Source organism: Scardinius erythrophthalmus, assembly GCF_964197995.2.
Source record: "Scardinius erythrophthalmus genome assembly, chromosome: 8".
Lineage (NCBI taxonomy): Eukaryota > Metazoa > Chordata > Actinopteri > Cypriniformes > Leuciscidae > Scardinius > Scardinius erythrophthalmus.
The window spans coordinates 22,939,677-22,966,352 of NC_138228.1; the positions used below are offsets into that span (position 1 = coordinate 22,939,677).

The window sequence follows — 26,676 nt, forward strand, 5'->3', positions numbered from 1 at the left end:
TCAAAACTGAAAACTGAAAAAGAAAACATAAATCACTGCTTTCAGTGCTTTGAATGAGAAATGTTTCTCTTCTCTCTGCTTTAGAACCATTTGAAATTAAATAGAGCAATAATAACAGCCAACTTTTTCCCATTTGAAATTAAATAGAGCAATAATAACAGCCAACTTTTTCCAGCAGTGAACATAAGTGTTTTTTTAAACTAACGTACTCGGTTACTAACGTAACCTCGGTTCTCTCTAGAGAGGGAACGAGTACTGCGTAAGCTTACGCTTGGGGGAAAGTCTCTTTCCGCGAGATACTGAAGCCAAAAATTATCCTTCATTTTTATATAATGCAAAACGCGTTGCAGCAGCATGCAGGCATAGGTGAGGCAGCTTGCGCGCCTATTGGCTGCCCTGCGGCAACTGCAGCAGCCTATCGAGAAGGCCCTCTCGTGAAGCCTTGACCAATGGGGGTGCTTCGCGCCCATTGCATCACGTCCCGCCGAAATAGGCGTGGCCTAGGGCTATAAATATAGCGTCGAGAGGCTGGTTCACTGGTTTTTCATCGCCGGAGCGAACCAGAGCGAACTGCAGGCACGGCAAGGGTACGCAGTACTCGTTCCCTCTCTAGAGAGAACCGAGATTACGTTAGTAACCGAGTACGTTCTCTTACGAGAGGTTCTCTCGTACTGCGTAAGCTTACGCTTGGGGAACACAATGTAAAACGCCGTGCGTGCTGAGATCCAATACCAAAGTCCCAAGGGCACGTGCCCGGAGTCCATATGGTACATGATCATCAGGGACTCACAGAGAGTCCAGGAAGAGGGGCTAAAAGCATCATTCCCGAATAAGTAGCAACCCACCAGGGTGCTTTAAGATAATAGTGTTCCACACAGTCATGGCGAATTTCGGCCTGATCTGATGAAGATTATGGGTCTTACAATTGCCCACAGGGCTGCATGATCGAACGGCGAGCATTGCTCGAGCAGTTCCCAGTATTCTGAGCCGATATCGGGGCAGATAGTACTGGCTTATTAGACCGAAAGCAGCTTAGCTTGCAAGGCGGGAACTTCCAGGTTATAAAACCTGATAAATGTAGACGGGGAGGCCCAGCCTGCCGCCATACAGATATCATGTAAAGAAATCCCAGTAGACCAAGCCCACGATGAGGCCATGCCTCTTGTGGAGTGCGCTCTGACACCTAACGGACATTGCAGGCCCTTAGAGGTGTAAGCCAGCGCTATGGCATCAACTATCCACCTGGATAGGCTCTGTTTCGTTACAGCTAGCCCTTTAGAGCGCCCGTAGAACGAAACAAATAGCTGCTCTGTCTGTCTGAAAACAGACGAGCGAGACACATAGGCTCTTAATGCCCTGACCGGGCAGAGCAAACTGGCGTCCTTCTCCTCGTCAGGGACCGGTAAGGCCGACAGGGAAATGACCTGGGGCTTCATTTATAAACGTTGCGTACGCACAAAAGAAGGCGTACGCAGCTCTCTACGTAATAATTGGTATTTATAAAAAGCAAACTTGACGGGAAAATGTGCGGTCCTTCTCGCATACTCTGACCCAGGCGTACGCACAAAAACGGGTGAAATGAGAAATGGCGACACCGTTGGCAGATGGAAGAAACACGTGAAAGTGTGTGAAACTGTAGACCGTTGTGTAAAAGAAATGTCAATACTGCCTCTCATAACACGAAGACTTCACAAAGCAAGTCTTAGGCTACAATTAACAGCCACGAACACCCGTTTGATCGATTTGCAGTCTAAAACAAACAAAATCAAACGAAAATTACAGCAGAAATGCAAATTAACACATATTTGCAAAAAGAAAAGTGAAATATGTTCTGCAATAATATTGGCATGTTATGCATTTCATCCTCGTAGCTTGTCAGACGCAATCAAATGGATGGTAATAAAATGCTCCCGTATCCCTTTTCCTCCACCCGTGGCAGACACACTCTGGCGATGGAGCGCTAGACTCTTTTTATTTTTTGTCCGACGACTTTGATGTCCGATCATTTCTTTTTTATTTCGGCCACGGTCCGAGGTTGTGAGGCTGCAGCATTATCGGCGTCTGCAACCTTTTGCCACTCAAGTGCCTTTTTGGCATTAGTAATGCCCACACTGTGCCCTCCAAACAACATTTTACTTCTCTTTTCCACCTCGCCAACGATAATTTCTACTTCACATTGAGTGAAGTTACGTTTCTTGGTTTTCCTCTCTGTGTTTGCCATGATTTCTCAATCGATCACGCCCATAGTTGCCCATAAATAGTCCGTGAAACGCCCAAAAGTTAATATTCATCGTCGATTAATATTAACTTTTGGGCGTTTCACGGACTATTTATGGGCAACTATGGGCGTGACATAAAGCCGCAAAAGCTGCGCTATATTTAGAATTGATTGTGATTTATTAAGGGAAAACTGCGTAGGATGTGCGTGCGCACGGTTTTATAAATCCGAATATTTCTGTGCGTACGCACGTCCTATGTTTCATCCGTACGCCACTTCTGACGCAAATCCTACGCAAAGTTTTATAAATGAGGCCCCTGGGCCCTGAACGGTGTGTTAAGGGATTTAGGAACATACCCGTGTCTCGGTTTGAGCCTGACTATAGAGTCATTCGGCCCGAACTCCAGACATGTCGCACTCACTGAAAGCGCTTGCAAGTCCCCCACACGCTTTACTGAAGCGAGAGCCAAACGAAACGCTGTTTTGAAGGACAAGTGTTTGATATCCACAGATTGGATTGGCTCAAATGGGGCACCTTTCATGGCCTCCAAGACCATGGAAAGGTCCCATATGGGAACTGAAGGGGGTCTGGGAGGATTTAACCTCTTCGCTCCCCTTAGGAAGCGAATGACCAGATCGTTCTTCCCAAGTGGCTGGCCTAGCGTTGGTTTAGCAAACGCCGCTATAGCTGCCACATAAACCTTGAGCGTGGAAGGGGTTCTACCCTTTTCCAGAAGCTCTTGTAGGAAGGAAAGAACGTCCGTCACCCCACAGTCCTGGGGCGACGTGCCACGGGCTGTGCACCAGCTAGAAAACACAGACCACTTCGAGGAATAGAGCCGTCTCGTAGAGGGAGCTCTAGCCTGCGTAATCGTGTTTAGCACTCCCGTAGGGAGGTGAGCGGGTACCCATTGATGGCCCACACGTGTAGGGCCCAAAGCTCCGGGCAAGAATGCCAGATCGAGCCCTTGGCTTGGGTGAGGAGGTCTCTCCTCAAAGGTATTGGCCATGGGGCAGAGCTCGCTAGCTGCATCAGAACTGGGAACCAAACCTGTTTTTTCCAGAACGGAGCTACTAGTAGCACTGAGCATCCAGTTTCCCTGATCCGCTCTATTACCTGAGGTATGAGCGTGATGGGGGGAAAAGCATAGAGCGGGCAGCGGGGCCATACGTGAGCCAGCGCGTTCCTGCTCTTGGAGAAGTATATCGGGCAGTGAGCGTTTTCCTGAGACGCAAACAGGTCTACTTCCGCTCTGCCGAACTTCTTCCACAGCAGTTGAACTGTCTGTGGATGTAGAGACCATTCTCCTGCTGGAACATTGTTCCTGGACAGTCTGTCTGGTCCCAAATTCAAGTGGCCGGGCACATGGGCTGCTTTTAGCGAGAGTAAATTGTGCTGGGCCCAGACCAGGAGGTGTTCCGTCAGCCTGTGAAGGGTTCGGGATCTGACACCTCCCTGGTGATTTATAAAGGCTACCACCGCCATGTTGTCCGAACGGACTAGAACGTGGTGTCCTGCTATCTGGGGATAGAAGCGCCTGAGCGCTTTGTCGACTGCCATCATTTCCAGGCAGTTTATGTGTAGTAGCTTTTCCCAATCTGACCATAGGCCAAAGAACGGTCTGCCCTCGAGCAGCGCTCCCCATCCCGAGGTGGAGGCGTCCGTAGACACCACCTTCACACTCGAGGAAGTCCCCAGGCTTACTCCTGACTGGTACCAGTCGGTCGCCGTCCAAGGTTTCAGAACTGAAACGCATTTCTGATCGACCTTGAGGCGAATACGACCGGATGTCCACGCTCAGCGCGGCACACGCGCTTGTAGCCAGAACTGTAGTGGGCGCATCCGAAGGAGGCCCAGCTGAAGCACTGGCGATGCTGCGGCCATGAGGCCCAGCATCCTTTTAAACTGTTTGAGCGGGACCACAGCGCCGCAGCGGAAGTTTTCCGCCATGCGCTGAACGGCCAGTCTGCGTTGTGGCGATAGCTGAGCTGTCATAGACAGCGAGTCCAGAACTGTGCCCAGAAAAGATATTTTCTGACTGGGAGACAGCGAACTCTTCGCCCAATTGACTTTGAGACCTAAATTCTCGAGGTGCTCGAGTAAAATGGTCGTGTGTTCTATGAGCTCTGTACGAGACTGAGCCAGAACTAGCCAATCGTCCAAGTAGTTCAAAACTCGCATCCCCCGAATTTTCAGGGGAGCGAGGGCCGCGTCCATGCACTTCGTGAACGTACGGGGTGCTAAAGACAGGCCGAACGGTAGGACTGTATACTGATATGTCTGGCCCTCGAAGGCGAATCTCAAAAATCGCCTGTGACGTGACGCTATTTGTATTTGGAAATACGCGTCTTTCAGATCTATCGACGCAAACCAGTCCCCCTGGCGAATTTGCGAGAGGATTTGCCTGGTAGTGATCATTCTGAAAGGGCGCTTTGAAAGCGCTCTGTTCAGCCGTCTTAGATCTAGAATAGGTCTGAGACCCCCGTCTTTTTTCGGTACCAGAAAATATCTGCTGTACATGCCCCCTTCGCTCTGAGCTTGAGATAAGGGTTCTATGGCCCCTTTGCTCAATAGTTTCGCTATTTCGGCTCGAAGTAGATGTGCTACTTCCTTTTCTACCGTAGTTTCAATTCGCGCCTCGCAACGGCGAGGGCGTCGAGCAAACTGTAGCGAATAGCCTCTTTTTATAATGTTCAGCACCCATTCTGACACCCCGGGAAGCTGTGCCCATGCATCCGCATGAATAGCTAGGGGTTGAATGAAATCCGCGCTCTGGCCGTGACATTGTGGCGGCTGAAGAGCTCTTATGTGCTGTGACATAGGTGCCGTGCTTGCGGCAGTCGAGGCGGGGGGCGCGCTGATGACAGCGGGCAGCCTGCCCGCGCTTAACTCTGTTATAGCGGGTAGCTGAGAGAAAGCGAGCGGGAAAAACCCCTCGGGGTTTGACATGTCTGTGAGTGCATGTGGGCGCGACACAGTGGGCACATGTGAAGCACTGAATACACTTTTGGTCTGTGACCGTATGTGTTTTGGTTTCGTTTTTACAGAAACCGGAAGACATGCAGTGTGCAGTGTTTGTGGGCACTGAGTTGTGGGCACATTCACTACATTTAATGCGCAATCGACCTGAGTCGATTTTATGAGCGCGAGCTCTGTGAGACAAGCTGTGTTTGTGTGTAGGAATGAGAACGTGATAGTGGGCATTTTTTCTACACTCATAACACCATCGGCCGTGGCCGGAACACCAGGAAGTACACTCTTTGAGGGATACATCTGGCTCACCGTAAAAACGGCGTTTGTAAGCAGGCAAGCGGGCTGTGTTACCGACTTGTTTACTGCTAAATAAGCTGGAACAGTCACATTTTCTGGAACTGAGTGAGCTGGTAGTTTTGGTGGAAGTCTGGCCGCGGCGGGACTTGAACACTGTCTTTTCCTAGAAGGGCTAGGACGACTTTGAGGCCTCGGGCTTGATTTCAATCTTTGGCCGGGGTCCACGCAGAGGACGGCGGCCAGTAGAGCGAGAGTGCGGTCTCGAGCTTCGGGCCTGTTGCCGCTGCGAGGCGGCGGCGGGCGGTGGTTGCAGCTGTGAGCTTCGAGCAGACGGCTGTTTAGAGCGACCTGTTGCAGAGCTAGCGCGCTTCGGCAGGAAATGCTTCATGGCCTGTGATGTTTTCTGCACCTCAGCGAATCTGTCCGCGAAATCTTTGACGGACGATCCAAAGAGCCCAGCAGAGGAGATGGGAGCGTCGAGGAACGCAGCGCGCTCCGAGTCCGGCATCTCAGAAAGCGTTAACCACAGGTGTCTCTCAGCAACGGTGAGAGAGGCCATGATCCGCCCTATGGCCTGTGCAGCAGATTTAGTAGCACGAAGAGCGAGGTCTGTAGCGCTTCTCAAATCTGAAATGCTTACAGCTTCCAGTCCTTCCTCGTCAAGTTTGCAGAGAAGGTTGGCTTGGAAAACTTGTAGCGTGGCCATTGTGTGCAATGCAGCTGCAGCCTGCCCAGCGGCGGTGTAAGCGCAGCCGTGTAGAACTGAGGTGGTGCGGCAGGCTTTAGAGGGGAGCGCTGTGTTAGCGTGCCGTCCAGCGGAGGATCTGTCGGATCTGTATCCGTCCTGACGCTAGGATAGAGCAGCTGTCCTCCTCTGCAAATGCCACATTATTTTTTGATGTTTGAAAGTCCCGGAAGTAATTGAAACTTAACAACTTTGTCCAACTCAAGGCCAGAAAATAAACAGTGACATAATCGATTATGGCACTTTGCCGCATCGATGCTGAATCGTGCATGCCCCGCATTGTGATGCATCGCCGAATCGATTATTGTTGACACCTCCATATATATATATATATATATATATATATATATATATATATATATATATATATATATATATATATATATATATTATATATATTGGTTCTAATGGAAAAAATAGCTCATAAAATTGTATAAATATTGCATACTGTAGTATCATAAAATTCATTCAAAATTGTAAATAAAAGAGCAAAAGCTAAGCAAGATAGGACAAGAGAAAAACAACATAGCATCAAGGATACTCTGATACTGGAGATAAGGTAATAAAAAAAAATAAAAAAAAAATAGAGCAAGTGTTACGATAACTTCAAGTGCACAAAGTACACACACAAAACAGCAAAAACATGAGCGAATGATGCACAATATAAAGGGACCAGAGCACATGAGGATCAGGTGAGCACAATTAGTAAAAACAAGGGGGCGTGGTAACAGGAAACAAGGAGGCGGGACATGAGGAGCACATGGCCAACATAAACAAAGACAGTGCCATGTGCTCAAACACAAGACAAACATAGAAACATGAAACAAAGACAACACAGACAAGGCTGCCAGGGCCAACCCTGACAGATTCAATGATGTGAACCGTTAAATTTGGCTGTAAAGTAGCTTTAAAAAGAAAAAGAAAAAAATGTCATTGTTCAGCTGAAGTCAGTTCTGTGTTGATTCAGTACCATTATAAAGATCATCAATTATTATATTATTTCAATTCTACTATAAAGCAGCTCTGCAGAAAACAGTGATGTTATCATCCAGCTGAGTTCAGTTCTCATCCGATAGTGTCAGTTCAGTCAGAGCAATAATATTGTTGCATATTAATTGTCCCCAACTAAGCAAGCTAGATGCGACAGTGGCATGGAGCCTAAGCTCCATCAGGTAACAAAATGGAGAAAAAAACCTTGGGAGAAACCAGGCTCAGTCCGGGGGCCAGTTCTCCTTTGGCCAACAAACGGACATTGTTTGGTTTCATTCCAGGCTGCATCACAAGTCAGAAAACAGATTGTGTGGATTGGTATCATTTGGTAATATTTCATCCAGTTCCTTCTGCTTAAGGATTGGATTCATCACACTGTATGGAGACAAAGCTGGCCATTGGGATCTGTGCAGAGGACTTGTCTGGTTCAGACAGACTAATATTAGTGTAGATGCCATTATTCTTGAGTATATCGGATGTTGTGAGAAGTGTTCCTGGTTCCAGTTGACCTACTTTATGCAGAAATCCTTTAACGGATTTGAATTTATAAAAATGTGATAGTGTGTTGTGTGTATGCTAGGTTAAAGAGATGTGTTTTAACCTAAACCTGCCCCCCAAACAATGCCAGGAAGACTGTTCCAGGGTTTGGGCGCTAAAAAGAAAAAGGACCGATTTTGATATTTTGAGACCCCAATAGACGTGAAGGACTATATATCGTTAAGAGCTCGCTCAAGTGCTAAAGATCTAAACCATTTAGGGCTTTAAAAGTAATAAGATTTTTAAATGTATACATTACAATATTTAATAGAGAGCCAATGCAGTGTTGACATACTTCCTGGTTCTAGTAAGAACTCTAGCTGCTGCAAGTTGGACTGCTTTTCATGACGTTGGTTCAACTTTGCTTTTTAAACCGGAAGAATAAAATAGCTCAGAAAAAAATATAAAATTATTACTTTTTATTGATGTGCAACCTGTACATATCTGTTAACATCTCAAAAAATATGTTTTTGGATTTCATGACCCTTTAATGCCTTTCTGTTTGCAGTATCACTGTCCTTCCACGTAATGCAAAATACCTCTAGTTTCGTTTTCTTCCAGCTGTGCCCCATTTTTACTAATTTGTGATATTGAGATAAAAGAAAATTGACTATTATTAATTCTATGACATCTAAATGTGCTGCTAAGTAGGAGTAACCTTGTTGCGAATATCCCCGAATTACTTCCTACAGTGACTGCTAAAAACTTTTCTTTCATATGATTATTTTGCTCAGTCACAATGAATGGGTGATCCGTAGCTACAAGCAGCATGTTTGAGTAACTTTTAGTAACCAGTGCTTTTGTTTCTTCGTTCAGCAATATTTCCATGCGGGTGGAAACGGTCTGAAGAAAACCTTCCTGGAAAAGAGCCCCGATCTCAAGTCCTTGAAATACGCCCTCAGCCTTTACACTCAACCCACAGATGCCTTGATCAAGAAATATATATGCACCCAAACCTCTCAAGGTAAGACCATGTTTGTGCTCCTGGCAGACCTCATCATATATCTCTCTGTCAGGACTGGAGGGAGTGATAGTGTGAGAGAGAAAGAGAGAGATGGGTTTCCATGCAGTGAAACAGTTATTTGTGTGTGCTGTGCATTTTTATGTTTATTATAGTATGGCATTGCATAGCTTACATGCTTCAAGTGTAGATCAAGCACTACTTTTAGGTAGAAAGTTGAAGAATGTAGAAACTAAGGTTCCATTTCAATCAGCATGCTGCTTTAGAGGCAGCGTTATTTTAGTATTATTTATATATTATTATAGAATGTATTGATATTTATCAATATTGAATTAGCTTTTATTTTTATATTTTCATTTAATTTATTTTTTATTTTGTAATGTGCTTTTGTCATTTTTAATAGTTTTTGAATTTTTATTTCTATTTAGCTTTATTTTTATTTCACTTTTACTAATTTTAGTACTTAAACTTATTTTAGTTGGTACAGCACCATTTCCCATTTTTACGTTTTATGTTTAAGTTTTTATTCTAATATTAGTTTTATTTCAGTTTGATTTCAATAAAAAAGCCATTTTATTAGTTTTAGTTAACAGGAACAACACTGTTTGAAAGGCAGTTGCTTATGTAGACAGTAAACAGCAAAGCAGCTCACTAGATTTTGGAACAGAGCCACTGTATCCCACAATACAACTTGCTTGATGTGACTTTCTATTTCCACTGTGAAAAATTAACTAGAAGCAGTGCTTCTCCTATATTTACTTCTTCTTAAATCATTATTTTATTGATCTGCCAACAGACAGTAAGGCCTGGTTTCACAGACAGGGTTAGATTAAGCCAGGATTAGGCCTTATTTCAATTAGGGCTTTGGCAAACTAATTATTTTCCAAGATAGTAAATGAATTTCACTTGAGTTGAGAAAAACATACAACTAAATGTGGTCATTTGACAACCACACTACTGTTGGGAACATTAATTGGTGCATACTGCTTCAAACATTTTTAATAGCATACAGTAAATATTGTGCTGTGTTCAGTAAAGAGTATGAACACAGTTTCAGTTCCTGTCTCTCTTTATTTCTGAGCTCCTGAGGCAAAGACTGCATATACGGGTGATTCTTAGACTATGGGCACTTTTATGTACTTTGGTCATATTTTTAAAAATACATATAATTTTGGACAAAATCCTCTTTCTTTTTCAAACTAACAATAAAACCTCCTTAAAAACTTTTTACTACCTTTCTATTATGATTTTTTCATACTTTTCAACCTTCTTATTGGTGTCAAAATCACTGTTTTATCCTTTATCGCACACCCAGACTTTTTAACTTCAACAATGAAAATACAGTTTAACGGGGTCATATAATGGTACATGCACTTTTACAAGTTGATTGTACTGAAATGTGTGTTGGCAGTGCCTGCACACAACCATCATAAAATGATAAAAATCCATCCAGTGTTTTTTTTTTTTAATCTTCTTATATGTTTCCTCCCATCTCAAATCAAGCTGTTCGATTTTGTGACGTCACAAGCGATTGTTGTGTTCTGTTCTTGGGTGTAATAATGAACACAGCAGCCATATTGATGTTCCTAAATCCGAACCGCTGAAGACGCAGTGGCTGAGTTTGTTTTCGAAGGGAATATTCCCCACGATCAACATCAATGCTTTCATGTTTGCGCAAATCATTTCACACACCAGACTGCTTTACAAACGAGGATCAGTAAAAAGCTGATTATTTGCTAAGAAGCTGCTCCTGAAAAAAGGTGAAGTGCTCCACGCTTCACGATGAATGCGGCTATTTTTACACTCAGGTACATTACGGCATGTTTTCTATGTACAACGTTCTCAAAATAATTCATAATCCCACGTTTATAATGAACGACGCGTTATGGTTATTGTGTTATTGTGTTACAAATGGTGTACGCACAGAACAGAGGGGTGGGGTGAGCAAAGCTCTTTATCATTTAAAGACACATGCACTTAAACGGCGTGCTGAAAACAGAGCTGTTTTTGACCAGGTAAAATTAGTGTTTTCTTACAATACTAATGAGAATTTTTAATTAAAGTATATTACAAACTTTTAATTTAGACCCTAAAGAATCATATTAGCTTGTACAAAAATGGCATTATACTGTATGACCCCTTTAAAAGTATGACTTATCTGGTAACTATTAATATACCTAAATTAAGCACTAGTAAAATAATTAAAATACATTATAGTATTTAATGTGAGACCACCATCAATATTACTTTTTATACAAAATATAGCTGTCGCACAGTATTGGTGTAACTTCCACCACAACACTGTAATGTCCCTTTAAAAAGTTTGTGTGAAAGATTGTTTAGGTGGTTTCTATGGAAATGTTCAGAGACATTAGAGCACATGTTGGACATGGAGGTAATTTTAAATTTTCATCAAGAACAAAATAAGAAAAATCAAGATAAATATTGCTTGATCAGTTAATATATTTATTCTACGTCATTTCCAAACATGCTGTACCTTCATGGGTGTTTTTAAAAAGTTAAAAATTTTAAGTTAAATAAGAGTATTTTGCATACATGAAATGCTAAGTATTAATTCAAAGCTAATCAGTGAAGCTATCTTCCATTTTTTCACAAAAAAACTACAGAAATGTCATTTCCACCACAGTCATTTCCACCACACTGCCCTCTGTGGTGGAAATGACAGCATGTAGTGGAAACATTCTGTACCTTCAAGGGTGTTTTTAAAAAGTATTTTTTTTTTAAGTTAAATACAAGTATTTTGCATGCATGAAATGCTGAGTATTAATTCAAAGCTGATTAGTGAAGCTATCTTCCATTTTTTCACAAAAAACTACAGAAATGTCATTTCCACCACACTGCCCTCTGTGGTGGAAATGACAGCATGTGGTGGAAATGACATTTATGATTACAAAGTACAATTGATATGGATTGCAAGAGTAGATTGACTTTGGGAATTGAATTTACTGAGTGTGATGAGTTTAAGAGTTTTTCAAATAAATATTTCTCTAAATATTAATGTTTATCTACATTCACGTTAATTCATTGTCATTTCCACCACCACCCTGTCATTTCCATCACCACACACATTTTTGAAAAACATTTAAAAAGTTCTCATCACACATTAAAAATGTGTCCACAATTTATGAGATCATGCTCTACTTAATATAAAAATTCAAGTTATTTATTTTCTAATAAGCTCTTGCCCAAACCAATATTGAATTTCAGAGTGTGACAGGTGTACAGTTCACCATTTGGTCCTTAGGGCAGTTAATTTATCTCATTGACAAATATATAATTATTGTACATTGTGGAAAAACTGATATAACTAGTTACAAAAATGATCTTAGACAATTCTTGAGTGACATAAGTTATTCTGTTTTTAAATAACAGCTGTATATAGAGATGTGGTGGAAATGACATTTGTTCATTGCAGGTCGGAAAAAATGTAAAATATTAACAATTTCTCTTGTAATCTAAGTTTGTCCTCTTACAGACCTTAAAACTAGACAAATTATTTAAACTTATGAGACTGTGTTACGTGACTTTTGAACAAGTTTTTTTTATTCAACTTCACAAGCCTAAAAGTGCCCCTAGTTGAAGAAACGCCCATACACAGTTTTGTGTGTGTGTGTGTGTGTGTGTGTGTGTGTGTGTGTGTGTGTGTGTGTGTGTTGAGGTGAGGATGTGTTTACTTCACTGTAAAAAGTTTAACTATTATTTACTCAATTTTATTGGTGAAACATTTTTACACTCAAAAAAATTGAGTAAATTTTAAAGCTGTGAAATCAATGAAATATACTGTATGAATTGAGTAAATGCAAGTAAAAAAATTAAGTAAATCTGAGTAACTGCATCTGGTACATTAACAAATAAAATTGAGTAGAAATAATTTAACATTTAAACATTAAAAAAACAATATTTATGAGTAATATTAACTGTTTTTATTAATGAGTAATATTAACTTTTTTATTTGCTCTAAACCTTTGTAAAAATAGTACTCCAGACAACCACCATTATACATTACATTGGCCTTTATTTTCAATGAGTACAGCAATACAGCACATTTTAGACTGTTTTTTCATGTATACAATATTGCCTGCATTTAAACTTATTTAACAAGTAAAAATGAAATATTTAAACATTCAGGTAGCCAAATTCAAGTGTAATCAACCACTCTGTTATCCAATATCCACCGAATCTGCGCTGGTCCTCGTGCCGGAGACAGACTCGCGCTCTGCGGGTGAACTTTGAACTTCATACCGCCGTCTTGCATTTCACTCACAGTCACTGTCTGACGCCCGTTTCACACATACTCCGTTTGCAGTGCGTATGCGGTGCGTATTTTTTTCCGTACCCATGTTAACAAGTTAGAGCTTTCACACTGCACACGGATGCAGTCCGGCGATCCGTTCCAGTTGCGGTGCGTATACAGCAGTGCAGCGATCGTTTCCGCACCGAGTCTATTTTTGCTGTGCTGCACGCGCTGAATTAAAGTGACAGCATGTTTCGTGGTCAAAATGAACACAGATTGACCTAAAAATGTAGCAATTTCACCATAAATGCGATTAATTAAATAAAATGTAGTAATCTCAACATAAATGTATTTAAATACTTTTTTTTTTTTCACTTTAAGACCGGGGTAAAGCAAGGAAAGCTACAATTTACCTCAACAAGGTGACATAATGAACAACACTTGTCTCATTCGTGGAGGTGGAAAAACAAGTTCTTTGTGATATGCAAGATTTATTGTATTCAAATTTAAATGAAAAAGAAAAGGCATGAGAGTCGGCTGTTTTTGTCAATTTTAAGTTTTAATTTAAAATGTTTGCGATTTAATATAGAAGGTTAAATATTTGCCCACTTGCTTGAGCAACTTAATATAAGTAAAAGTAATCCATTGAATAATAGGCTGACGTTGTTTAAATTGTGTTTAAACGTGCGTCTGTTAAAGAGTGTATATGCGTACAAAGACAATCGGAATGCTGAGACGTTAAGACCGGGGTAAATCAAGGGAAAATACCATTTACTTCAATAAGACAACATAATGAACAACACTCGTCTCATTCGTGGAGGTGGAAAAACAAGTTATTAGTGACATGCAAGATTTATTGTATAAAGATTTAAATTATGCAAAAGAAAGGCAAGGGTATGAGTCTGCTGTTTTTGTCAATTTTAAGTTTTAATTTAAAATGTACACTGTAAAAACTAAAGGAGCCTCAAGTATCCTGTTGGATACTCAAGGAACTTCAAAATGTAATTTTGGTGCCTCAGAGCTCTTTCTCCTATAGTAGGGTTACTGGAGGAGCATTGACAATCTTTGAGGTTCTTGCTGGAACTTATGGGATCCTTTAAGCACTTTGTATTTACTTCAGAGGTTCTGGAGTCACCTTTTCATTACCATGAGACCTCGAAGTGCTTTGGGGGAAAATAGAGGAACTTAAATGTGATAAAAGGGTTATTGGAAGATCTTTTAACATTTAAGTGGTTCCTGGAAGATCTCTTATATTAAAGCCAGCATCTGGAGGACCCCAATGGTTCAGTGAGGCCCGAATTAGATTATTATTCTATTATTATTATTATTATCCTATTATTATTATTATTATAGGCTACTTAAGTTTGATTCAGTATACATACCCAGGTGAAAAAGACGTACTATTAAATGTATTAAAAATGTACTTGAGTGTGTTTTTAGTAGACCTACAATACAAATATAGCCTACTTTAATGCATTTTTATTATTATTATTATTATTATTATAGGCAAGTTTGATTCAGTATACATACCCAGGTGAAAAAGATGTACTATTAAATGTATTAAAAATGTACTTGAGTGTGTTTTTAGTAGACCTACAATACAAATATACTTTAATGCATTTTTAATACATTTAACAGTAACTATAGTCTTTTTCACTTGGGTAGCTTACATATATTTAGTATAGGCCTATTTTATAAAGTCATTTAAACCTTAAACAACAACACTAAATAATAATAATATTATGAAGAAGAAGAAGCAGGAGGAGAAAAGTATTATTCTGTCACGAAACTGCTGCTATTCCTCTGCTGTCGTCGCTTCAGTGATGCTCGCGCTGCTCGCGCGCAACAAAGCTCAGCTGATCGTCATCAGAAAGTAACGGCTCCTCTCATCAAAGCTTCCGCCGTTTATTCGGCTCTCCATTACAAGGTTTGTAAACTCGCCAAATAAATATAAATACAGAGTCTACTCACTATATATTTAAACACACACATATATAAACTAAATTTATTATACATTACTACGTTTTTACAGTGTTTACCACTCGTTTATTGCACACACAGTATCTGGTATGAAGGTTTTAGCCGCGATGCTAACTACGTTGATCTAATGAACAAATGGAAATGATTGACTTATTGTCTTAGATTGATTTAGTTATTCAATTCAACATATTTTGTACAACTGTGTCTTCAAATTGCTGATATAGCCTAACTAATTTAGAAAATTCTCTGATTCTTGGCGTTTGTTATGAATAACAAAAACAGGTTATAGTTTGCTCTGTTTTTGTTTAGCCTAACGTTAACTTTACTTACTACAGGTGCCCTCATTCTCTCAAATACCATTTTAAAGCCATTTACTGGTCAATAAATATTATGTTGTGAATAATCATCTTTGTTCTTTTGTTTCCCCAGAACAACCATTACATTTCTAAAATAATCTGAACATTTCAGTGGCAACATTGAATTACAGTAAGTTACCTGCACCACATGCAAGTACTTTATTACTATGAACTTTAGCTGTGTGAAGTTGTATTGTTTGACTGTGTACTTGTGTTTTTTAATCAGTTACTCTCTGAAAATCTTTTCTCATGATCTCAAATCTCATTCATGTTACTCAGAAAAATAATATCACAGGTTTGATTCACAAAAAATGCTATAGACATTTTAACTCTGAATTATAACTTCAAGTTTAGTCTTTTTCGACAAAAAAATAAATAAATAGGAAAAAGCAATTAGGCTTCAGAAGACTTGCAACACAACCCATAACACATGAGTTGTGAACTCATTGATTATTTTTAGAATCTTTTCTGGGACATTTTTGGAGCTTAACCATTTTTACATAAATTGTTGCATTGAATTGAACTAGACAAGTGTGCATAAGAATGGTTTCATGAATGATTTACACAATTGTTTTCTGCTTGTGTTTCATGCAGTGTCAGCGATCGGTGACTGGGGTTGCATTATGCCTGAGATCTGCTTTTGGCTTCCACAGACAGAAAGTCAAACAGGTTTGGAACGTCACAAGGCTGAGGAAATTATTTAAATTTCACAACTATCACTTTAATAACATTACTAACAGTAAATTTTGTACTTTGCAGGGATCTCGGTAAGCTGAAATACAAGTTTGATCAAGAATAAAAATCCTCCTGTAGACCTGAAAATCATTGAAGTGCCTGGACCATCCACCAGAAAAGAGGAAAAACAAACGGAAAACGATGCTGTACCTTTTCACTTTTCTAACTCATTAAGTACCTCACACCAACTTGGTCCCATAGTGACATTTCTGACCACAAACGAAATTGCTGATCGTGTGAATTCATATTGAAATGACTGAATTCACCAGTGAACATTCACAGAACAACAGATCATTTTACTGTACCTTAACTCTGTTTCGGGTCGAAGCCTCTACTTCTACTTCCTCTATCTTGTTTCATGAGAATACTCAACAACCATTTATGAACACTGTTGATTCAAGTCTCACATTTAAGCTTTTCAAAAGCCATAGTGTACATTACAGTCTCCAGTCTAACGGCATCCCAGACTTAAACATTTTATGATTCAAAATAGTTGAATAACTAACCATCAGAGATTTCGGTATATAATAGAGATAAAGGTTACAGCACAATGAGTGTATATTAGCACTGTTGTTTGTTTTTGGCATCTGATCAGCTTTTGGACTTGGAAACAGTGATGTCAGACTAACCATCGGACTGAAACACAAATGTTTTAAAGTTAAGTATGATGGATATTTTTAATTAGTTCAAATGTAATTTTTTTTACATTGATTTATTTAGTGGAACATATGTGTTTCCATGCATTTTGTTGAGATGTCTTTTCTTGTTTATCTATTGTATATACATGGTTGATTATTCATGTTGCTTATGTATTATACTATTTTTTTGTGTAGTCATTGATATTAATTTGTAGTTAGCTTTTTTCCCCATGTGCATGGAAGTGTATGTATAAAAATGAATATCAAATATGTAATAAACAATTCTTATTTTGTATTTGGTTCAATTTGTTTATTATAATAGAAGTCAAAGGTAACCATAGTAACAACATGAAATTAAATATTAAAAAAAAACTGAAATTTGGTTCCTGGAGGCACCCAAAGTGGTTCCACAAAGTGCCTAATATTAGAGTTCCTCAGGAAACCTGTGTGGTTCCTCAGAGAACCACCCCTTTTTAAAGGGTGCCTAGAGGATCTACAGACGGTTCCGCCGGTGTGGCGAAGTGAAGAACCCCAAAAGGTTCCTCCAGGCACCTTTTATTTTTACAGTGTAGGCTATGCGATTTTAATAGTATAGCCTACATGGTAAAATATTTTTACCACTTGCTTGAGCAACTTAATATATAATTATATAGAAGTAATGCTTTTAATAATATGTTGTTTAAATTGTGTTTAAACGTGAATACGTCTATTAAACAGTGTATATGTGTACAAAGAGAATCGCAATACTGACAAAAAAAAAACTTTTTTAAAATAAAAGTTGCTGATATCTTCTGGATTTGAAATACAGTGAGTATGTATTTGTGGTATAACAGCAGCGAATCAGTTACGCACTGCAAACGCAGCATATGTGAAAGCACTATTGCGTGTGCTGCTCCTGCACTGCATACGCACTGCAACACGCACCGCATATGCACTGCACACGGAGTATGTGTGAAACGGGCGTGAGGCACAGCCGAAATATACTGCGAGCGACTGACATAACCTGCCAATAAACAAAAAGTGATAGTTCTGAGGACATTTTATCATCCAAATGATAATAATTATATTCATTATCATTATGAAAGTCAGTCATGTGTTTATGCAAAGCGTTTCAATCACGCAAAAAGACAAACGCGGCTCTCGTCTCGTTTAGGTGTCGAATTACGCCTCTGTAGGCTATGTTGTTTTGCATTAAATATGATTTAAAGCACAGTAATGATTTTATAGATAAAATAAAACATACACCAACCTGAATTTCACAGTGAAAATGCACCAAATCTGCGACGCTGAGAAGAGAGCTGTTGTTCTATGGAGCTATTCTTGTGCCAATAAAAATGAACGTAGCTTTTCAATAAACTAATGAAAATATAAATTGAAACTAAATAAATTATCTCTAAAACTGAAAAAGAATAAATCGCAGGCAAATTTTTTTACTTCGTTTTTAATACACTGCATGTTTTGCTAACTATTTCTCATATTTCAATCGCTGATCTGAACTTACAAATGCGCTTCCAGAGTTTTCATTTACGCTTCTGAAGTTTTCGTTTTCACTTCCAGAGTTTTCGTTCGCCGTTCTGACACATTTCTCTCGTGGGGGCGGGGCTAGTAGCAGTGTGTTCTCATTGGTTACTGAGCTTTTGATTGATAGCTTCGTGACCTGGAAGTGAAGACGTCAGTGGTGTGTTTATGTGTGGATGTGAGCGTCTGTAATCGCAGCTTTCTATTTCATTTTAGTGATAAGTTATGTTTGTTTTTTTAATTTTATCTGTATTTACCTGCTGCTACTACTTAGTTACTACTACTTACTCACAAGAGATCTATTCAGTCTATTCAGGTGTAATTGCACATTAAAGTACTGTCTGTATATAATACTTAAAATATTGTAGTGTCCAATGTTTTCGGAGAATATTTGTTTATTCCTGATGATTATTTTGCATGTTAGGCTCTGATTAGGTTCAGCTGTTACAATTTAAAGAGAATATTAGCAAACGTGTGTGATATATTCAGCCGTCAAGAAAGTCAAACTTCAACCAGGTAATCAAGGTTGGCATTTGGCAACCATGGCCATCACACTACTCATTGTTAGCATGATATACGTTTACACCATCAAAATTAATGATCACTTAAATAAGAGGAATTTAAACAAAATGAAAATTACAGTCTTGGCCTGCTGTCAGATACAGACCTCAAAGGGCATTTCATTACGTCACACAAAGAATGTTCTTATTGCCATTTTTTTTATTGATAATTATATTTAGTTATTTCATTTAATTAACATTTTCATTTAATTTAAATATATTTTAACAATCATCAACCGTTTCAATCGTGATTTATACAACCAGTTAAATTAATGTAATTGAAAATATGAATTCAAATAAATGTACATTCTTTATTGTCACTAAAGCATATACACAAGTATCAGAGTGAAGGTCTTGGATGCAATTATGTTGTGACCGGAAAGACCAGAATCCACAAAACATTAACTGCATAATATACATGTAATGCACAGTATTCTCATGATATACATTACTATAATGTACAATTACAAATACACATTTTACAAATTAATATACATTTTAAATGTTGCAATGATTCTTTAAAAAAAGTTCCTGTTGCAGTACAAGTAACAAAGCAGTGACTGGACACAAGCAGAACAAGGATTGTCCACCCAAAACATGAGCATTCTCTTATCATTTAGGCTACTCTCCTTCATGCCATCCCAGATGTATATGACTTTCTTCTTCATATAAACATAGACAAAGATATTTAAGGAAATAATCCATCTCTGTGAGTCCATAATACAAGTGGATTGTAACCAATGTACGTATGATTTTTAATAGTTAAAACAGTTTACATTATTATTATTATTTTATCTAGCATATTGTTTGACTTCAGAAGGCATTGATTCATCCACTGAGGTCGCATGGATTACCGTCACGCTCACTGTGTGTGATTTTTAAAGCGTCTTTAGGACTCGCAGAGATGGATTACTTTCCTTACAATCTTAATTCGTGTTTATCTGTAGAAAGAAAGTAAAATGTATCTGGGACAGCTTGAGGGTGAGTAAAATAAGAGAGAATTGTATTTTTGGGTGAACTATCCCCTCAACATTCATATGCTATTGGTATGCTAATCCAAGATTAGCATAGTTTAATAAGAATAAAGTGAAACCTCTTGTGTACTTGCGAACTATGTTTGTTTTAATCTAGAGGAAATTGAAATATTTGCTATATTAAAATAAATCAGGTGACTGAAGATCAAGATCCCAGTTATTCAAAGGTGATGCGTCTGAACAAAGATTATTGTCTGACAGGGACAGTGGATCTCTGGTACTATCACTCCATCAGCATCACTCTGTGTCAGCATCAGTTTTATGGAAAAGTTGCTCCACTCCCTGAAAATGAGAGAAGAAATGTATTATAATCTAACAATACAAACTGCTTTGAACTCCCCATACAGTAACAATTTGCAGACTTAAAATATTTATTATATATACAGTATATTTAAGGGATTTTACAGTACTAAATATTTACCTCGGAGTCAAGCAGCATTTATCATCTGTAATACTGTTGTGTAACCAGTAGATGGCTGTATAGCCCTATATATAAACATATGGATGTGTATTCCCTAGTAGCTGGATGTTTTCAGTCATAATTACTTGCATGTATTAAGTTTTTAATGTGGACATATATGTATTATTAAAGACTATTAAAGATTTAACATTTGTCAAATAAATGTTCATTTGAAGTGCACTTTTTTTCATTATTATTAGTCAAATATGGACACAGAAAAAGCATTTTGTTACTCATACTAGCTACATATAATAGCTTTATTAGTCATCTTTATCACACAAAAGTAATCAGAATAAATACTGCATCCAGGACGATACTTCAAAATAATTGAGTGTTTACATATTACGAACAGAGACGTGGTCAAGTCGTGTCTCTCCTCTTTCAAAAACTCTGCATCGCAAATTAATCAGAAATTGAGGAATTCAGGTTTAAATAGCTTTATTGGTATGGTAAAAAAGGCTTTACATTGCCAAAGTTGAATCAGGCAGTGATTGACAGCACTCTGGTCCTATGGCATCGGTCATTGACTGATACAGTACAGATAGGCTACTGTACAGTACTCTAGCTCAAAGTTGTTTGGGGTGGCTGGGGGGAAATATGATCTAATCGAAGCAAATATGATCTAATCGAAGACTGTAACCGAATGTAGATAAACAAGTCATGTAATGATTGGGCTAACAGTTAAATCAAGACAACACAGCTCAGCTGTATAATGTTATGGGCTCTCACTGAGCTCTAATGCCTCTCCACCTGAAAAAAGCCAGTACTGTATTATAAATAGTATTAGTATAGTATAAAAAAAAAATCAGACTTACCACGAGTAGGCTTATCCAGTAACGTTATCCTCCTGATATAGCGACGATGACTAATGATAAATATCATTCGTCTGTACTATTCCTTCTATAAGAGATCATCTCAACAATATAGTGTAGCAGCAAATAAATAAAGATATAAACTTAATATCGCTAAAATGAAATAGAAAGCTGCGATTACAGAGCTCACATCCACACATAAACACACCACTGACGTCTTCACTTCCAGGTCACGAAGCTATCAATCAAAAGCTCAGTAACCAATGAGAACACACTGCTACTAGCCCCGCCCCCACGAGAGAAATGTGTCAGAACGGCGAACGAAAACTCTGGGAGTGAAAACGAAAACTTCAGAAGCCTAAATGAAAACTCTGGAAGCGCATTTGTAAGTTCAGATCAGCGATTGAAATATGAGAAATAGTTAGCAAAACATGCAGTGTATTAAAAACGAAGTCAAAAAATGTGCCTGCGATTTATTCTTTTTCAGTTTTAGAGATAATTTATTTAGTTTCAATTTATATTTTCATTAGTTTCTTGAAAAGCTACGTTCATTTTTATTGGCACAAGAATATCTCCATATTGTTCTTGACTGGAGAGTTCAAACAGCCACGCTCACTCCAACCGTCGAGTTTTCGTCACGTCAGAGGGTGGGGGAGGGGGGGGGGCATTGTTTTAATTGAGTAAACTTACTCAATTTTAAGAGCGTGTTAAATATATTAATAATATTGATTTGAATTAAGTAATTTTTTTGTTTCTTGAAACAGATCAGTTTAATTAAACATTCTCAAATATTTTGATAGAAATTTCACATATATATTAAGTATATTATAAAGAAATAATTGGTTAGTCAAATACTAAATTATTTTATTGAAAAAAACTTAAATATATCTGTAAATTTTAGATAAAATTAACTGTTGGATTTTTACTCAATTATTTTGGTATGTTTAACTCAAACAATCAAGTAAACGATATACAGAGATTTTATTAAGTTAATAAAGTTAAAAATTTCTGTAATATTTACTAAGCCACAGAATAATTTTTTACAGTGTTCCCTATACACTGTTTATAATTCATCAAACTTCATGTTTGGAGTTCATTGCAGTTAGGGAATTTTCTTTCGGAACAGGTGATTGACATCCGGAGCTCTTTTTGTTCAGAAGGAGAATCTCTGGGGATTTTACACAGCAGACACGTCACACTGGGTCACGCTTAAGTTTTTTTGCACGTTTAAACTGGGTTAAAAACAGCATTATCTAACAGCATTATACATCTACACTAGCATAACTATCTATCATTATATATTCACCTGTTGTTTAGATATCTAGTAGTCAAGATGCCTTTGTGTGCATCTTCTTAGGTACGTCGTCCTGTATTCCAATGCAGTGATGATGTGATAATGGTGCAAACCCGCTGAGAAATTTATTTTTATCTTGATTTAGATGATTTGCTCATCTCCAGAAACTCAAAGTCTAACTCAGTTATATGCAGAAATATCAATGCAGTTTAATAAGTGCTTCCATTGTTTGCTGTGACCTCTGACTCCTTCAAATTAGCTTTGGAAGTAATCTATTCACTTTCTCCCATAGGTGAATGAGAAATGAATGGGACTATGGGAAAATCTCCCATAGTCCCCCAGTTTCCTCTCACTCCTTTCTGAACTAACTGAAAATGTATCCCATGGGTTCCAGCGATGCTACGAGACCCTGTCACTGGAGTCCAGAGTCAACGTTAATGATTCTGGACAGGATTTTTTTCTTTTTCTTTTCAGTCTGACCAGAAGAGAAGAGAGTTTTCTACTTGAGGTCCATTATAATAAGATTTTATAAAGCTGATTTGCATTGTAAAAGATTAATAATTCAAAGGAAAAAGTTTTGAAAATCTTAATCATCAATGAAAATTAGATTCTTCATATGATTTTTTTTCATGCAATAAATTTCTAGCGATCACAACATTTTTCATAGTTTACCAGTTGTAGCGTTAGTGTAAAAGTCTTTTAAATTTCCCTATCTAATTGATGCCTGGAAAATAAATCCAGGGGCCCGTCAGGCATCTGCCAAAGTGACTCATTATGAAACACAGTGTTTGTTATGAGGTCAGAGAGCAAATGAAAGCAGAGACGAGGTTAATCCAATATTGATTGATTGTTGATGTCTGCCGTGGACGCTATAGGTCATTCTGTAGTCATTCATTTAGCCGACATATGTCATGCGTTCTTGAATTAGTTTGGGCAATTGTGGCCTTGACAGTTTCTCTGTTTGCTACAAACCTTGAAGGGCAAATGCAAAGATACAGAACACACCGTCATCACTCCAAGATGGCAACATGTTTTTCTGTCTGTGCGTGACTGAGTGATTGATATTTGTTTGTTCATGGGATAATTACCAACTGATCATTTTGTGAGCTTTCGTACCATATAACTATAATGTAGAGTCGGTATTTGTCATATTCGATGGTTGTTTTATGATGCAAATCCTTATAGTTTAAGTCGGGACTGACATCCTCAGTGAACTGGGACTGACATCCTCAGTGAACTGGTACTGCGCTAGTTCTAGCAGTGCAGTCTGACAACGCACGGTATCCGTAAAATCCCAGTCTGAACAAGTGGTTATGTTCATCAAGCTGGTACAGAAATTTACCTGGAACCGTGCCGTTTCTGGAGGATCTGTTTCATGCTGACTGGTCAGTGCCTGGAGTCTGCTAAATCTGCTGGAGCTCCAGTGCAGACGTGTCGCTGAGTTTGATGGGCCTGATCTCTTCATGTTGAAGGAAAGTACTTTTTTTCTCGTTCTTACTTCTGGTTTTTAAGATGTAGCCTGATGTTTTAGAGGCAGCTGGTCTTAATTTTAACTCTTTTAACCACAGCATTGCTTCACTCGCCGGGCTTCCTGTTTACGAGTGACGACACGTAACATCATCGGTCGCTGCGGAGAAACGGATAACCCGTACTGGGTTCTGTTATCATACCTAGGCCTGTTTTTTGGCTGCCCGGGTCCTAAGATATATTCTGTCTTTCTACATCTGGGTTGTGCGACGGGCATGGAGAGAAAGAAGTGGTTGCTCCTTGCCTCTCTCTCTGTTTTATTTTTTCTTTGTCCTTATTTGTTTCAGGGGGCACCTACTACTGGAATGGCTACTCCAGTCCAGTGCTCCCAATACCGTGTGAATCATATAAGGGCACGTGCGCATTTGGTTGTTCACTTAATGTTGTATTATTCCCTTTGCCCCTATTCTTCCCCTCTGACACTGTTGACTTGGTCTGTCTGTCTAGTATCATGACGTTATGTGATAACTTTACCACTATCTCCTGTGTGCTCCAAGACTCCAATTTTGGTCGGAGGAGCAATGAATCGTACAAGAAATCACTTAAGTTAAAATGTTTAATTGCTTTATTACTGTTGATGTCAGGAAATGTGCAGCCAAACCCAGGCCCAGACATCCCTACAGGTTTTAACACCCCAGCAGATTTTAAAGAAAGGTCTGGTCTTGGTTTCTTTCATTTGAATATACGCAGTCTTGTAACTAAAATGGACATGTTGCGTATCTGGGCTCACTCTACAGATACTAATGTTATTGTCTTGTCTGAAACCTGGTTAAGTTAATCGGTCTCATATAAAGAAATCATTATAAGTGGTTATAATGTTTTTAGGACTGACCGCCCTAATAGAGGTGGGGGTGTAGCAATCTACATAAGAAAACAGTATCAAGTTAATGTACTGCTATCAATATCATTAGTTAAACAGTTTGAATTTTTAGCCTTGGAGCTCGAAGTCTCTAAATCACTTTGTATAACGGTTGTTGGTTGTTACAGGACACTTTCAGCTGTTAGCGGTGCTCTGCCCTCCTTAATGCAACTCCTTTCTGATTTGAACTCTAAGGAATTAGTAGCCCTTGGAGACCTAAATTGGAATGGTTACAACCCATATCTGATAATTTCAGAGCTTAACCCCTTACCTGGCAGGGATCACTGGTGATCCCAGATTATTTTAGTTCAAAATATGTTTGAGCTTATATATCTCAATATTAATAACAGTCTGGTTAATTTTGAGTCTTGAACTATAAACTCTCAAGGGTTGGCTTTCTAAATGTATGTGTGTTATGTTTCTATTCAGAATTACTTATGAGCAGTAACCTTTTTATTTTGGGCATTTCATGTATGCAGCACTTGCCAAAATTGGGGGTGATGAGGAAATCTCTTTCAGATTGTTGACAGTCCCACACGGCCAAACTTCAAAAACCTGGAAAAATCATTGCTAATAGATGTGATTTTAACTAACATTCCTCATAAGTACTTAACTGCTTCCATATTTGCAAACGTCATCAGTGATCGCTGTGTTGTAGCAACAGTTAGAAATACTAAAATACCAAAACCCAAACCACGCACTATAGTCAAGCGTAATATGAAGCACTTTCTTCATGATTTATCTAATTTTGACTAGGAAAAAATGTATATCAGTACAGATGTTGATAGTGCCTGGAACCTCTTTCATGAGGGGTTTGCTAATATAATTAATAAGTATGCTCCATTAAAGAAATACAGAGTCAAAGGCCAAACCAATGCTTGGTTTTCTCCTGATTTAACAAATATCCTCCATGAGCGCAACGTGGCATGGGCAAAAGCCAGAAAATCAAATCAGAACTCTGACTGGCTGGTTTTCAGGCAACTGTGCAATGCATGTTCTCTTAAAATTAGAAAAGCCAAAGCTGATCATTTTCTTTTTCAAACCACTCATAACTCACAATTAATCCATCAAAATTTTGGAAAACTATCAAATCTTTATCATAAAACAGTAAAGGCCAGAGCTTCATTCTAGCATTGTGATAGACTTTCAAAATGTTTCTGATAACACCAAAATACTTGATTGTTTCAATGAACATTTCATAGCCTCAGGATTTTTATTTGAGTCACTCAATACTCAACATGAGTGTTCCTCTACAGTGGAGACTGTTGGTTTGGATCCTTCTAGTCAGTCTTTTAGTTTGTCCTTTTACAGTTTCAGACGTAAATAAAGCCCTCAAGCATTTGGACATGACAAAATCTGCAGGCCCTGATAAACTTGATCCTTACTTTTTAAAGCTAGCAGCAAATTTTATTGCCGTGCCTTTAACTAATATTTTTAATCTGTGCTTGAACACAAATGTCATTCCTTCCATCTGGAAATCAGCTTTTGTGGTTCCCCTGTTAAAAGGTGGTGACCCTTCTATCTTAAATAACTACAGACCGATCTCTAAATTGTCTGTTCTGGTTAAGGTTCTAGAGTCCCTTGTCAGTGATTAATTACAGGATTTTTTTTAACAGTAAAAATGTCTTATCTGACATCCAATCTGGTTTTAGAAAAAGGCATAGTACAACATCAGCAGCTCTTAAGGTTTTAAATGACTTTATTGAATCCATAGACAACAAGCAGCATTGTGCAGCCCTTTTTTACTGACCTTTCTAAGGCATTTGATACAGTGGGCCACACAGTGCTTAAGCACAGACTGTGTAGGGCTGGACTTTCTGAACAAACTGTCAGCTGGTTTGTTAATTACCTGACAGACAGAACTCAGTGTGTGCCGGCGGAGGGCAACACCTCTCGCTATCTCAGAAGAACAAAAGGCGTGCCTCA

At 38.7% G+C, this 26,676-nt stretch overlaps 1 protein-coding gene across 1 annotated transcript in view; it reads left to right on the forward strand.

Annotated features, from left to right (window-relative positions):
* The window catches only part of unc13c (unc-13 homolog C (C. elegans)), a 279,919-nt gene that overhangs the window by 243,927 nt on the left and 9,316 nt on the right, over positions 1–26,676 (forward strand). The window contains exon 29 of the mRNA XM_081373262.1: positions 8,578–8,725. Coding sequence (XP_081229388.1) covers positions 8,578–8,725 — 148 coding nt within the window. The remainder of the gene's footprint in view (positions 1–8,577; positions 8,726–26,676) is intronic.